Here is a 13,260-nt window from a genome sequence, read left to right as displayed (position 1 = left end):
CTGGAGAAGCCCCGGGATCTCACCGCAAGTACGGGAGCTACGGGAAATCACGTCAAAATGGTCACCAAATGAAGGCACCGACCTCTACACTCGTGTCCCAAGCATACTAATATTACATCCGTTAGGGAATAAGACCCAAGAGATAGTTCTGCAAGGATAACAAAGTGTATATAATATTAATGCCAGCAAAGAACTCTGCTGCCCAAGAGTGCTCTGCCAAAAATGACACTGGTAGCAAATTAAAAAGGACCAAATGCATCATCTGTGACGTCAAGGCATACAGTGAAAATTCACATCATGGATTGGTGAGGACATATATATTGGCCCGATCCATAGGGGATGCCAGGTGCTAATTGGCTGCTTTTTCTCAGTCCATCTTGGCACACGTGGGTCAGCTGGGCTCATCCTCACGATGAAGGTCATGGCGACTGTTAGCAGCAACCTATCTAATCTAGGCTACATAGCAGGAACTAATTAGTCATTGAGCATGGCAGGCACCTGAACATCATATGAAAGGGGTGTCGGTGAGGGAGGAGAGTAAAATACAGTCATAGTGACACCCACATTCAGGGTACCGTTAAGACAGCAGTTCCGACTCCCAATGTCTCCCCCGGGGGTTTGATCTCTAATTTATCCCTCCCTGGTAACTCATGTTACAGGAGACGTGTGTTTCTTTTGCAGCGATATACAGTCATGCAAGCGCTTTGATCTATGGTGGGCACCTCCACAGGGTTAGGATCTGGGGGTCGGGTCAGCGGAGGGTGGCCGGCTCCGGCGGGGTGGGGGTGAAATGGTCAATGGCAGTTTGGTGGAGATGGATGGGCACAGTGTAGGTGCCTGGTACTGTCTCACGCTCTTTGCCGGACACATTCCTGGTTGTGATACTAAACATTCGCAACATTGAAGGAACAGAATGGGAATGGACCATGCGGGGCTGGCCTCGTGAGCTGATGGTGAACTTGGGATGTGAGCGGCGATCAGCCGCAGGCCTTCTAAAGAAATAGCGCTTTGTCGTGATACAAAATGGAGTCACAGGGTAGGGGCATGGTTGGTGCTATTCACCTACTTCCGCATGCGGTGGGGCTTCCAGACACTACCTAAAGGTGGGGGCTATTCCCCCCCTGATCTACATCTGGCGTTTATTTACTGCGATCGCACCTCGGGGTGGGATAGGACACTTCTTTCCCAACACACGTACCTGTAAGGAAGTGGATTACCTTGATAAGCGTTCCATTTCTTGTCGAGATTATGCAGACTGGGAAGAAAAAGGGGAAAAGGAGATTGCGGCTTCCCTCAGCCTGACTGCTGTTACAGCCACTACGACTCCTCCAGGCAAGTTTTAAGCAAAGCACCCTCTCCCACCACACCCATTACCCTAGTCATCTCGCCAAATGCAATTATGGATGGAGGCATGGAGACTACAGAGACCCCAGCTTTCATGTCTAAGGCCTCCGTTATTTCTTTGAGAGGGGATCATCTGTCTGGGGCTAGCAAAGTGGGCTTATGCATAGAGGCTAAGGGGACCATCGCTACCACCCCAAAGGCCTCCCCTATGACACCGACGGGGGCTCAGCTGTCTGAAATCCAGGCTCTGAGCCTACGTAGGAGGCAAAGGCTCTACCCACCCCGACAGGACGGTCCCATCTCTGACTGTTAGCCCTATCAAAGCCTGGAATCAGGATAAATGGGAACAGTCCTGTATTTATGTGAACCCGACAACTGAGGAGGCCATTATTTCTGGAAATTGTTCATTCAATTCAGGAGAGACACCTAGGTCTCCCCTGTCTATAATTTCCACTTTAGATACAGAAGACTAACTCCCTTCTCTTGGCTTCTTTCACAGTGTTCATCAACACCAGGGGTATTGTCTCCCTTCTCCTGGCCCTTTCGTCAGGCTCTTCACAATGGCAAGAGAATGACTCCCTTCTCTTGGCTTTTTCTCACAATGTTCATCAACACCAGGGGTAATGTCTCTCTTCCCCTGAACCTTTTCAGGCTCTTTACAATGCCAAGACAATGACTTCCTTCTCTTGGCTTTTTCTCATAATGTTCATCAGCGCCAGGGGTAAATGTGTCCCTTCTCCTGGGCTTTTTCAGGCTCTGCTTCACAGCCAATCTGGTTCCCTACCCTTCCAGGTACTGTGACTAGGACATTTGCTTTTTATGGGTGCAGATCCCAAACTCGCCTCTCTTGCTTATACTTCTTCTATGATAGACACTTCTTTGATAGACTTGGTTTACTCTCCTGCCAAGTACTATCATGTGTCCCAATGGTTAATAAGGTTTCTTCCCAACTGTCAGGGTCTCAGACACTGTATTCTCGGCTACTCTCGCCCCCTTCTGGCTTGCCACTGCCTTCTTGGGCCCCCACGCCTTTCCGTCAACCCGTGTATCTGCATTCTTGGTCAGCGAGGGTTCCTGCTCTTCCTCGACGCCTTTACTCGGCTGCAGGATTCTTGTGGCTTTCAGAGCCTTCCTTCGGTCTGCAGTGGCTCCGCAGTACCAATCTTCCCCTTTGTGGTACAGTACTCTCTCTGTCCATGCTTCCTAGGCTTTAGGAGCGCCTGGAGCCTCTGTCCGCCCACCCGCCATCTGGCCCTTCCATCCTGGACCGGCTCCGGAGCTTCCAGCTCTTCTCTGGACATCCCGACCTGCTTCTGCTCCAAGATTGCTCTTGCGGTTCCTCCATGGAGGGATAGCCTCTATCATGAGTACTTCCTTCGTTTTTATGCTCCCACAATGTCCGTATATTTTGTCTTAGCAGACTCAACTCACTTCTGGGAAATACTGTCCAAAGGGGAAAAAACGGAGGAAATACATATGAATTCAATCCAATGATGCCCTTTTACAGTAGTAGACCCTTCTCCAGCATGGGGCCTGGCATAGATTCTGGCATGGATTCACATGCTCAATATTCCCTGTCGTCAGGATGGGACTCCTTTAAACCAATCACTGTCCTCTGGGTCATAGTACCCTCATCCATTTTCAGTGCTCTCCCTAAAACGCTCCTCTGCCTGCCATCTTCAGATTTTTACTGCACGCTTCAGAGTTGGGACTCCTCAAGGTTTTAATGCAAGCTACTTCTATGTTTTTTTGTGTTTTCGATGGAAAAAGGTTCTATTTTTGTTCCATAAGAGCCTGTGTGCTCTTTTATCCATCTGCCGACAGCGGTGACCCGTTGTCGATGAATTTCAGTGCCTCTGGAGGGTGATGATCGTTGAAAGTTTCCAGAAGGCCATCGGTCCTCCTTTGCGCCCTCCGACCATGCACCAAGTGCAGGCTATGGAACGTGTTTGTGGGAGACAAGCACCTACAATGCCGCTACTGCCTGCACCTGGACCATAAGGAGGTGGAGTGCGAGGTATGCCTTGGGTTCTTCAAGAAGACGACGAGGGACAGGCACAGTAGACTGGCGATGTGGCTTAACTCTAAGGGCTCTGCCCCGTGCCCCGAGCAGGGTCATGCCTAACCTGGGACCGGCCGGTCCGAGGAGGGGTCTTCTAAGTCCTTGAAGTGCACCTCATCCGTGGGGGCCTAAGACAAGGCCACGAACCGCAGGTCCGAGTCCACTAGGGTCCCAATGTGGATAGGGCATGATCGACATCACCCTCCGCCTCAAATGCCAGCCGGGCAATCGAGCTACTCCCCGGCTAAACTGCGGGAGAAATCTGAGAAGCCGCGGACAGAGGAGAAGGCTGAACTGCCCAAGCAGTCACAGTCTGCGCAGGCTAAGACTTAGTCGACAATAGTGTTGGGGGCAGCTGCTCTCACGACGGCTAAAGGAGCTGTTCCTGTGAAGGTAGCCCCTGCAGCACAGAAGGTATTCTTGCCCCTGAGCCGCAACAACGCCACAGTGACTTTGGCAAAGTCTGCCAGCACGCCAGAAGGAGAGAAACTGGCTCAGGCCCCAGTTCAAGCCCCACAGAGGGGGGAAAAAGGGTGGGGGCGAGGAGGCCCCGAAACAGCCCACTCAGGCCGTTGCACAAGCCATGAAGGTCTCATCCACAAATGACGAAGACCAGGACGTGGAAGAGGACGACGACGGCGACGATTGAGATGGCGGCGCAGGCCTAGTTTTTGGATTCCGCTAGCTCAGCCGAGGGATACATCTCTGGACATTCTGTCGAGCCTTCATCCGATGCCCCCATTTCAGCACCGTGTCGGGCGCCTTCTCCCCCAGGAGACCCAGACACGGGGACGGGGACGACGCAGCAGGCAGCGAGTCTCTGCATTTGGATGGTGGGGTTGTTCCACTCCATGATCGCCAGAGCTTCCAAGCTGGGGAAGAAGTATCGGGTACCGGACACCGCACCAAAGTGCCTGAGGTCGCAGCCATTGCCAGATTCTGTGGTATCGGCAGCCGTGTGGAAACAGTTGGCTAACCTGTCCTTGTCGTCTTCAGTCCCTCCAGACAGCAAGGGGAAGAAGTTGGACGCCATGGGAAGGACAGTGATTTATACCGCAAAATCCACTATCAAGGCGGCCAACGCACTGGCGATCCTAGCCATGTACGACAGAGAGCTGTGGTACAAGCTGGGGCCTATTCTGGAGTTCCTCCCTGACGATAAGAGGATGGAGGCTATTGCTCTTTTCCAGGAGGGGGAAGTTACGTCTGATCACGCCATTACAGTGACGTTGGACATCGCCGACACAGGTTTCCGGCAGATGGGGAACGGTGTCTGCCTTCATCGTCAAGGCTGGATGAAGGCCACGAATTTCCGGCAGGAAGTCCAGGCGAAGGTGTTGGACATGCCCTTTGACGGAGAGAACTTGTTTGGGAAGGTCGGCGAGTCCCTTGAGGCCATCAAGGCGGATACGGAGACAGCCCGTTCCTTAGGCACTCTCCAACAGCAGCACTCTTCTTTTTGCTCCTCCAGGTGAAAATCGAGCAGGTCTTCCAAAGGTTTCTCCTCTTCGTAACATCAGCCTTCCAGATCCACGACCCTGGAAACCTACAGATGCCGTTCCCAGGCCTACGGTTGCAGAGGACAGCGTCGCCGTTGCCTGCAGGGCTGGAACCCGACTCCGAAACAGGCCTGAACCCCACACGTGGTTCATCAGCGAGTGGAAGAAGATCACCACTGACAGATGGGTGCTGAATGCTCTCGCCCAGGGACACACCCTGGAGCTCCAAGACAGGTGTCCATGGATCCCTCCGGTGTCCCGTCAGGAGCAGCACATCCCCCAGCTCCTGGAAGAGGTACGGGCCAAGCTGCAGAGTCTATTCCAGATACTTTCTGGTCAGAAAGAAGACAGGGGGCTGGAGGTCCATCCTAGACGTACGACGTCTCAACAAATACTTAAAGTCCCAAAAGTTCACGATGGGCACATTGCAGCACGTGCTTGGCCAACTGGAGGAAGGCGACTTCTTGACGTCACTGGACATGGAGGACGCTTATTTCCACGTCCCCATTCACAAGAAACATCTAAGGTTTCTGCATTTTGTAGAGCAGGGCCAGCACTACCAGTTCAGGGCCCTATCTTTCGGATTGAAGTCGAGCCCCAGAGTGTTCACAAGATGCCTGGCACCGGTGGCGGCCAACCTACATCTGCAAGGTATACACGTATACCCATACCTCGACGAATAGCTCTTCCAGGCCCGCTCGCGGTAGTTGGCTTTCAGACACAGAAGAGGCGACTGTCAGCGACTGACGGATCTGGGATTCTCCATCAACTAACCAAAGTCCTGCTTGACATGATCGCAGAGCGAGCTTCCCCTAGGAGCCAGACTCAATACGGTGTCCTGCCTGGTGTCACCCTCGGAGGAGAGGTTAGCAGCCATTCAAGGGAAGGTGCAGTGGCTGTTGTCGATGAAGACTGCCACGGTGCGAACCATCAAGTCGTTGCTTGGCATGATTTTTGTCCTGCATCTACCTCATCTGGCTCTGCAGGTTACAGATGCGACCTCTTCAGGAGTTCCTGGATGCTCGCTGGATACAGGTGTCCGGAAGCTTCGCAGAACAGATACTGCTCTGGGAGGCATCCCGTCTGGCGATAGAGTGGTGGGGCTTCTGCTCCAACATCGCCCACGACACAGGTTTTCAAAATACTCCATACCAGGAGACAGTCACCACGGACGTTTCCCTGGAAGGCTGGGGAGCCACACCGAACATCTGCACGCCAGAGGCCTATGGCAGCCAGAGGAGAAGGATCTACATATCAACATTCTGGAGCTACGGGCAGTGTTCTGGGCCCTCAAGTCATTCCTTCCGTCTCTGGGCAAGGTGCTGAGGATCTTCACGGACAACACCACCACCATGTTCTACATCAGGAAACGGGGGGCACTCGATCCCCAGCGCTTTCCAAGGAAGCGCAGGACTTGTGGCGCTGGGCCATCGTACAAGGGATGTTCCTCGTCCCTCTCCACCTAGTGGAAGTCAAGGACACCATGGCAGACACCCTCAGCAGGAAATTGCGCTCCTGCCCGGAGTGGGAGCTTTGGCAGGATCCGGTGTACCGCATCTTCGTCAAGTGGGGCAGGCCCCGGATCGATCGGTTTGCGACGGTGGCGAACTCTAAATCCTAGGAGTTTGCCAGCAGATTCCACCAACTGAGGAGCCTGGGCGATGTGTTCTCCTTCCCGTGGGATAGGATGTTTCTGTACGCGTTTCTTCCATTGTCTCTCCTGCTACGAGTCCTCAACACACTCATACAGTGCCATTGCACGATGATACTCATCGCCCGGGCGTGGCCAAGGCAGATTTGGTATCCGGACCTTTCCAGCCTGTCGCGCCTCTGGTCAAGCTGCCAGTGGTTCCAGATCTTCTCACCAGAGGAGGCGGCGCAATCCTTCACCACGACCCTGGATCGCTGAACCTGAGGTATTGGCTCCTGCAGCACTAGAGTTTGGAGAATCCGAGTCACCTGCTGACTGCAGGTAGGTCCTCGCCAGGACCGTATCGACTTTGAAGTCACAAGTGGAAGCGTTTTGCTATGTGGTGCTGGTCGCTGTAGATTATTCCGCTGAGGGACAGGCCACGCACATTCTTCCATACTTGGCCAAGGCCAACAGGTACACTCCTCTATCTAGGTACATCTGACGCCTATCTCCCTCTACACCAGGTCTTCAGGAAGATCTTCACGTTCGTCTCATCGACTCATCAAGGAGTTCCTCAAAGGACTTTTTCATTCCTTCCCGCCGGTGAAGGCTCCTGCCCCGGCGTGGGAACTCAACGTGGTTCTGACAAAGCTCATGGGGGCCTCCTTTGAACCTATGCATCAGGCCCCTCTTAAGTTCCTTCTGGCCATCACCTCTGCCAGGAGGGTAGGTGAGATCCAGGCCCTATCCTGCAAGCAGCCATACCTGACTTTCCACAAATCGAGGGTGGTGCTGCGGACGCACCTCTCTTTTATAACGAAGGTTCCGTTGGAATTCCACCTCAACGAGATTTTTGTGTTGCCTGTTCTTTTCCCAAAGCCTTTGTCACCGGCTGAATGTGCCTTGCACTCGCTGGACGTTGCTCGTGCCCTGAAGTTCTACATGACGTGCACAAAGAGTTTTTGGAAGACTTCTTGACTGTTCTTGAACTTTGGTCCTGTTGACCATGGGAAGGCCTTGTCCAAGGCTTTCATCTAAAGGTGGCTCTCCGGCTGCATCATGCAGTGTCATCAGTTGGCGAACCGACCTCTGTCCAGCCGTCCTAAAGCCCACTCCACCAGAGCGATTGCTGCGACGATGGCGTTCCTGTCTGATGTACCCCTGCTGGACATCTCGGGGTGGCTACGTGGAGGTCCACGCACACCTTCACAAAATCCTACTGCATCGACAGGGATTCCAGGGAGGAGTCCAGAGTCAGCCAAGCAGAGCTACGCAACCTGTTCGCTTGAGGTGAGTCTGTTCCAGAGGTAAGAGTTGATTGCTTCTGTTGGGCCTTGCTGCTGCCTCCGGTGGTTGTGTATTGTTGTACTGCTATGCATTCGTTATTCATGAGCATGTGAATCCATGCCACACCCCATGCTGGAGAAAGGAACAAGTTACTTACCTGTAACTATTGTTCTCCAGCATTGGCCTGGCATGGATTCACATGCGAACCCTCCCTCTGTCGCCTCTGCGGCTCTTCTTGGTCATACTGCCACTTTACGTGGTTCCAAATCTGAAGATGGCTGCCATAGGAGGGGCTTAGGGAGAGGACTGTCATTGGATGGGGGCAGTATGACCCAGAGGACAGTGATTGGTTTAAAGGAGAAAAACACTTTTTACGTGAAAGTGAAACTTTTTTCTTTTACTGAGGATTCCCAGCCTGCCGACAGGCAATATTCATGAGCAAGTGAATACATGCCCAACCCATGCTGGAGAACAGTAGTTAAAGGTAAGTAACTTGTTCCTTACATGCTATGGTAGTTTTAGATAGTTTGGACTGGGCGTTTTTTTTAAATGTAGGCTGTTGACCCTCTCCAAACTCAACCAGTTCCCAAAGGCCAGTCTTGCACGGCTGAATTTGTTTTTTAAGTATCTCTAATTCTATAGTACGTGTTTATTGATGATGACTTTATGCAGATTGAACCAGTTAATTGACTAGACTTACAAAATAAATGATAGCCCACACTGCCGTAGGACACCGATTGCAGTCGATGGTGGGAGTATGGACTTCCAATTGCAACTGCAGCAGTTATGGTTATTCTTGCTGCTGCCCCCACCTAGAATACCTGTTGACATGTAGGCGAAAGGAGAGAGTACCTGCCAATGACTGCAGCTGCAGATCACCCATCCTTGTCTAAGGGCCATTGTTAAATGGCTGAAATACAAAAATGAAAATACATGAAAGCATTGGCGATCAGGCCTGAACTCTTCACTATTGTCTGCTCTCTTCCCAGGCTATGTGTTCTAATGTACAGCCCACCAGTGCCTTGATTAAGAACGGCATCTGAGCGATTATGTGCCTGAAAATGGTGCATCTGTGTGGCTTGTGGACACAGCATGCATTTTCAGGCGCTTTGACCATCCCTGACTGGCCAGGAGACATTGGTGGTGAAACAATATAGTCCCTTGCACAGCTTTATTGGCCTTATCTCAGGGAGATTTTGGAGCCAATGTAACAGCAATATGCTCTAAAGAAACAGCTGTTTCAGCTGAGAAAAAAGAGCAATATGTCCAAATATAACTCAGTTGCAGTTATAGAAAAACCGATCCTGCACCATTGTAAAGCCTTGGTCTGAGATTCTCATTATTATCTTATTAATGTCTCTGTTAGAAAAAATAAGCAGAGGAAGGAGGATATATGCAAGCTAGAAGATTATGATTGGAGAAAGAAAAGTGTTTAGAGTAAGGCTATGATGAAATAAATAACGGTCTTGAATGTCTTGGTAAAAGGAAGGATTTTTCCAGTTAGAGAAAGCAAGGAAAAAAATGCATATATATATGGCAAACATATTTGGAGTGGAGAGAATGCAGAGCACTGCTAGCCTGACAAACTGAGCAAGAAGACATATTGATTTCAAAACAACTAAAAAAGAGGTCCGAGGTTGTCGAAACATTGAAATGAAACCAAGCCTCTGGCCTAGAAGGCCTCCCACCAGAGCTGTTCAAGCGCTAAGGAATACTCTCACTACTAAATTGACCGAATTAGCAAATGACCTGAACGACCTTAAAGGACACATTTTCCAGATAATTTACATTTTTCACCAATGTGCTGCATTTTGCAGATGAATCTGGCATTCTTTAGCAAAGGTAATTATTGAACACTTGGTATCACAACTAATGACCTTTGTGCAACTAGAATCTATCCATATATATTTTCCATTGGGGTCGGTTGACATTTATATTTCTACCACAGTCCCTTTTGTTTCCTGGTCTGGTATGTTTTTGACCAACATTCTACCTTTTCTAGGTGAATCTTGTTTTCTTCAACAAAGCACACTTTTAACACTTGGCATTAAAAATGTATAAATTGCAATTTGAACAAGAATCTACCTACAGTTTTTTCCGGGGTGTGCATTCATCATTCTGTCTTCTCTATAGCACTTTTTGTTTATTTTCTCTGTGTTAAGTCACATGTTAAGTTGTAATTACACAACATGATGAGTTTATTTTCTAAAATGAAGTCTCGTTAACGAGGTGAATGAGAAGACAAGGCTTCTGAGAATGCTTAGAATGAACATGGACTGTAAGCTTAAATGTGCAGCTGCATCTAATGGAGCTAAGTAATGAAAACATGCATTTTATCCAAAAGGACTTTGTCTGACCTGATTGCAATCGTCTAAACATGTCATAACAGGAACACATTCCCCATAGTACATATGCATTTATTCCCAGTACATGATTTTGTGCAGGCATCGTTAAACCTTATAGATGCTCAAACACAAAAACTAGTCATAACATTCTGAACATTCTGTGCTTCTCTGTGTCTCCACATTGTATATTGGTTTAGTATTTATTTCCATTATTGACTATATTACTCCAAACATCAGAACATATATGAGTTGACATTACCGATGGCTTATAATTTAGTATTGGAACAGAAATGTTGTCCTACCATAGTTATTATTGAAATTGCTTTGACGAACCATTTCAGTGCCCACCGATCCCCCACTCCTAGCGCCCTGAGTAAGGAAAGAAATTGGGATCCTCACTTCTTTGTATACGCTTAGTTTTTTAACCTTGATTATCATTGTTTCCATCCTTGATACGCTGTAGAGTTTCAAGATAAATAACAATTGGATTATTATGGATCTTTATCTCTCAATCAGTGGCAGAAGACAATTCTTTCCCATGGATCCCAGAATGCCCTTCTGTAACATATTGGGGTTTGTCACTGACTCTTTAATTGGGACATACATTATGATTTATTGTTTGAGGCACACAGTATGTGTGGATGATGGGCTGTTTGCATGCACACCAACTAAAGACACCAAATGAATAATGTAAGGATCAACTTTATCTGCTCTATTGTGATTTTCTGTCTCTTTTCTGTCCATTTGTTTTAATAACAACTGATTTGTTGGTTATCGTCTTTTATTCTATTGTTTTCCATTTAGGCAGTGCTCAAAGTAGAAAAAAACAACTACAATGCCTGGGTTTTCATTGGGGTGTCTGCAACAGAGCTTGACCAACCTGATCAGGCACAGGCTGCTTACAGAAAGGCAACAGAGCTTGAACCTGACCAGCTCCTGGCCTGGCAAGTATGTGTTTATAATTTCTTTTTTATCATCTTCTCTGTTATGCAATATTAAATGGCAGCTGGATCAGGATGGACTAAAGGTAGGGCATGACTGAATCAGAATGAAGATTGGAAGTTGCTGTTCTTGCCAACTAATCTAACCCCTGGCCACAGATCGAGCATGTGTCAGTACAAAGTTATAAGCTGGGACGTACATGTAATTAATGCGCTAACAGGAAAAAGTGCAGGTCACTCATCTGGTGGTGACAAATATCTCTCCTTCTGGAGACACACTTGAATAAGGAGGTGATTGCTAAATTGGAAAGGTGAGAGGTAGGATATTGTGCAGCTTCTTACTCCAGTTAAGCCATTAGGTTATCCGTCTGTTTTCCTTAATTCAAGATCGTAATGATAAGTATGTAATCAGTAAAGGAAGCAAAGATGGTAAAAAATGATGTATTGCGAATAAAAGTGCTTCAAACCTAGATTCTTAATCCTTTTTCCCCCAATGAGATGAATAAATGCAGTAGATACAGACCCTCCAGTGTAATTTGTGGAGGACATTTTAATTGCCTAATTAACCCTAATTAGATAGGCCTATTCCATTAAGTAGACCAACCCTGAAGACAACCAAATAACTCAAGGAAGTCATAGAGGAGCTTAGGCTAGTAGATGTCTGAAAAGTACAAAAACGTCATAGTCGGCAGTTCCATTACTATCCAGTTAATGGAGTTTATGGATGGATGTCTAGATATGCTAGTAATTGGAAGGGAGAAGGTCTACTTGTTTGACAAGAGTGCATTCGAACAGCACCTTGTCTGACCACGCTCCAAGAGAAGCCCATTTTGGTGCAAATGAATAAGGCCACTGTTACCTATATGGGACTAAGGGCTGAAGCTATACTGGTTGATGCTTTTAGGGGGCAGATTGGGAAAGGTATTTGGGGTTGTTTCCAAGAGAAGAAAGGGTTTGTGAAGTACTAGCTATATTGTGAGACCCTGTGACGAAATCTCCTGCCACGGCAGGGGACAGTCTCAGGGCTTGACCATGGCCCTTTAAATGTTATCCAGCGATAGAATCTCACTATGAACCATAGGAATAATGATAACCTTCCCTGTGCCCCAGTAGAAACAAGGGGATAAGTTGTTGGGGCCCTGTAAGGGAATCAAGGAGCAATAGTCCTCTTCGAGCCAGACGAGCCTGCTTGCTCGGCACCCTTCGCCAAGGTGACAAAACCGCCCCTACATCTGCAAAGAAGGGGTCATATGGTAGGCCGAGCAATCAGAGAGGCATTCAGCCATCCCCAATCCCTAGCACAGAACTGTAAATCGCCATCACAGGAGTGACTTAACAGCCAACCTCCATACCATTAATCTAAAGAGAAAGAGATAGGAACTCAAAGATGGCGTACATAGTTTCGAAAGCTGCAGTTCAGCAGTCATTGAAGAACCAGTCAGTCATCCCCAACCCCATAGCACATAACTGGAAACCGCCTTCAGTGGTGGGACCTACCAGCCAACCTCTATACCATTAACCTGAAGTGGAAGAGATAGGAACTCAAAAATGGCAGTCATACTTCCTACATGCCCAGGGAACTACAACTCCAAGCCTCCTACCACAAGTCAGTACTGCTGAGTTTCCTTAACCTTATGAGAGGCTGGAAAAGGCACTATATTAGCCCATGCTCCCCGTCAGCCAGTCTCGGAGTTAGGAGGAGGGAGGACGGTGGTTTTGAGCAGTAAGAAGCAGTTTGGAGAGCGCTAGATGAAAGATTGCAGAAGGTGCCTGGAGAAGGAATTTGGAGAGGGGGATCTTGAAAACAAGAGAGGATGACTGACATGGTGGAGCTTGATGAGGGTAAGGAATTTAGCTATATTGCTGGAGGTGGGGCAGGAGCATGGCGATGTGTTAATAGAATCTAAGGGCGAGGCAGAGGTGTGTCAGGAGATTGCTTTGAGAGAGATTAAGCAGGAAAATGCATGTCTGTTGTTGGAGGAGGTTGGAGTTTTTAAGGAGAAGGTGGGGGAATTTTACAGTGAGGTAGGAGAATTTAAGGAGAAGGTTGGAAGACTCAAGAAGGTCAGAAGATTTTTGGAGGAGGTTGGGGAAATGCAGAAGAGCAGTTTGGAGACTTGTTGGATGGGTAGTAGATTTGTTTTAGAGG

At 48.6% G+C, this 13,260-nt stretch overlaps 1 protein-coding gene across 1 annotated transcript in view; it reads left to right on the top strand.

Annotated features, from left to right (window-relative positions):
• The window catches only part of SKIC3 (SKI3 subunit of superkiller complex), a 2,336,627-nt gene that overhangs the window by 48,841 nt on the left and 2,274,526 nt on the right, over positions 1-13,260 (top strand). The window contains exon 3 of the mRNA XM_069627646.1: positions 10,975-11,118. Within this exon, the coding sequence (XP_069483747.1) occupies positions 10,975-11,118 (144 nt within the window). The remainder of the gene's footprint in view (positions 1-10,974; positions 11,119-13,260) is intronic.

This window comes from Ambystoma mexicanum, chromosome 6p (genome assembly GCF_040938575.1).
Source record: "Ambystoma mexicanum isolate Mex_15411 chromosome 6p, UKY_AmexF1_1, whole genome shotgun sequence".
In the NCBI taxonomy this organism is placed as follows: domain Eukaryota; kingdom Metazoa; phylum Chordata; class Amphibia; order Caudata; family Ambystomatidae; genus Ambystoma; species Ambystoma mexicanum.
The sequence above is the reverse complement of the archived record's forward strand: the minus strand, read 5'-3'. Positions and strand labels throughout refer to the sequence as shown.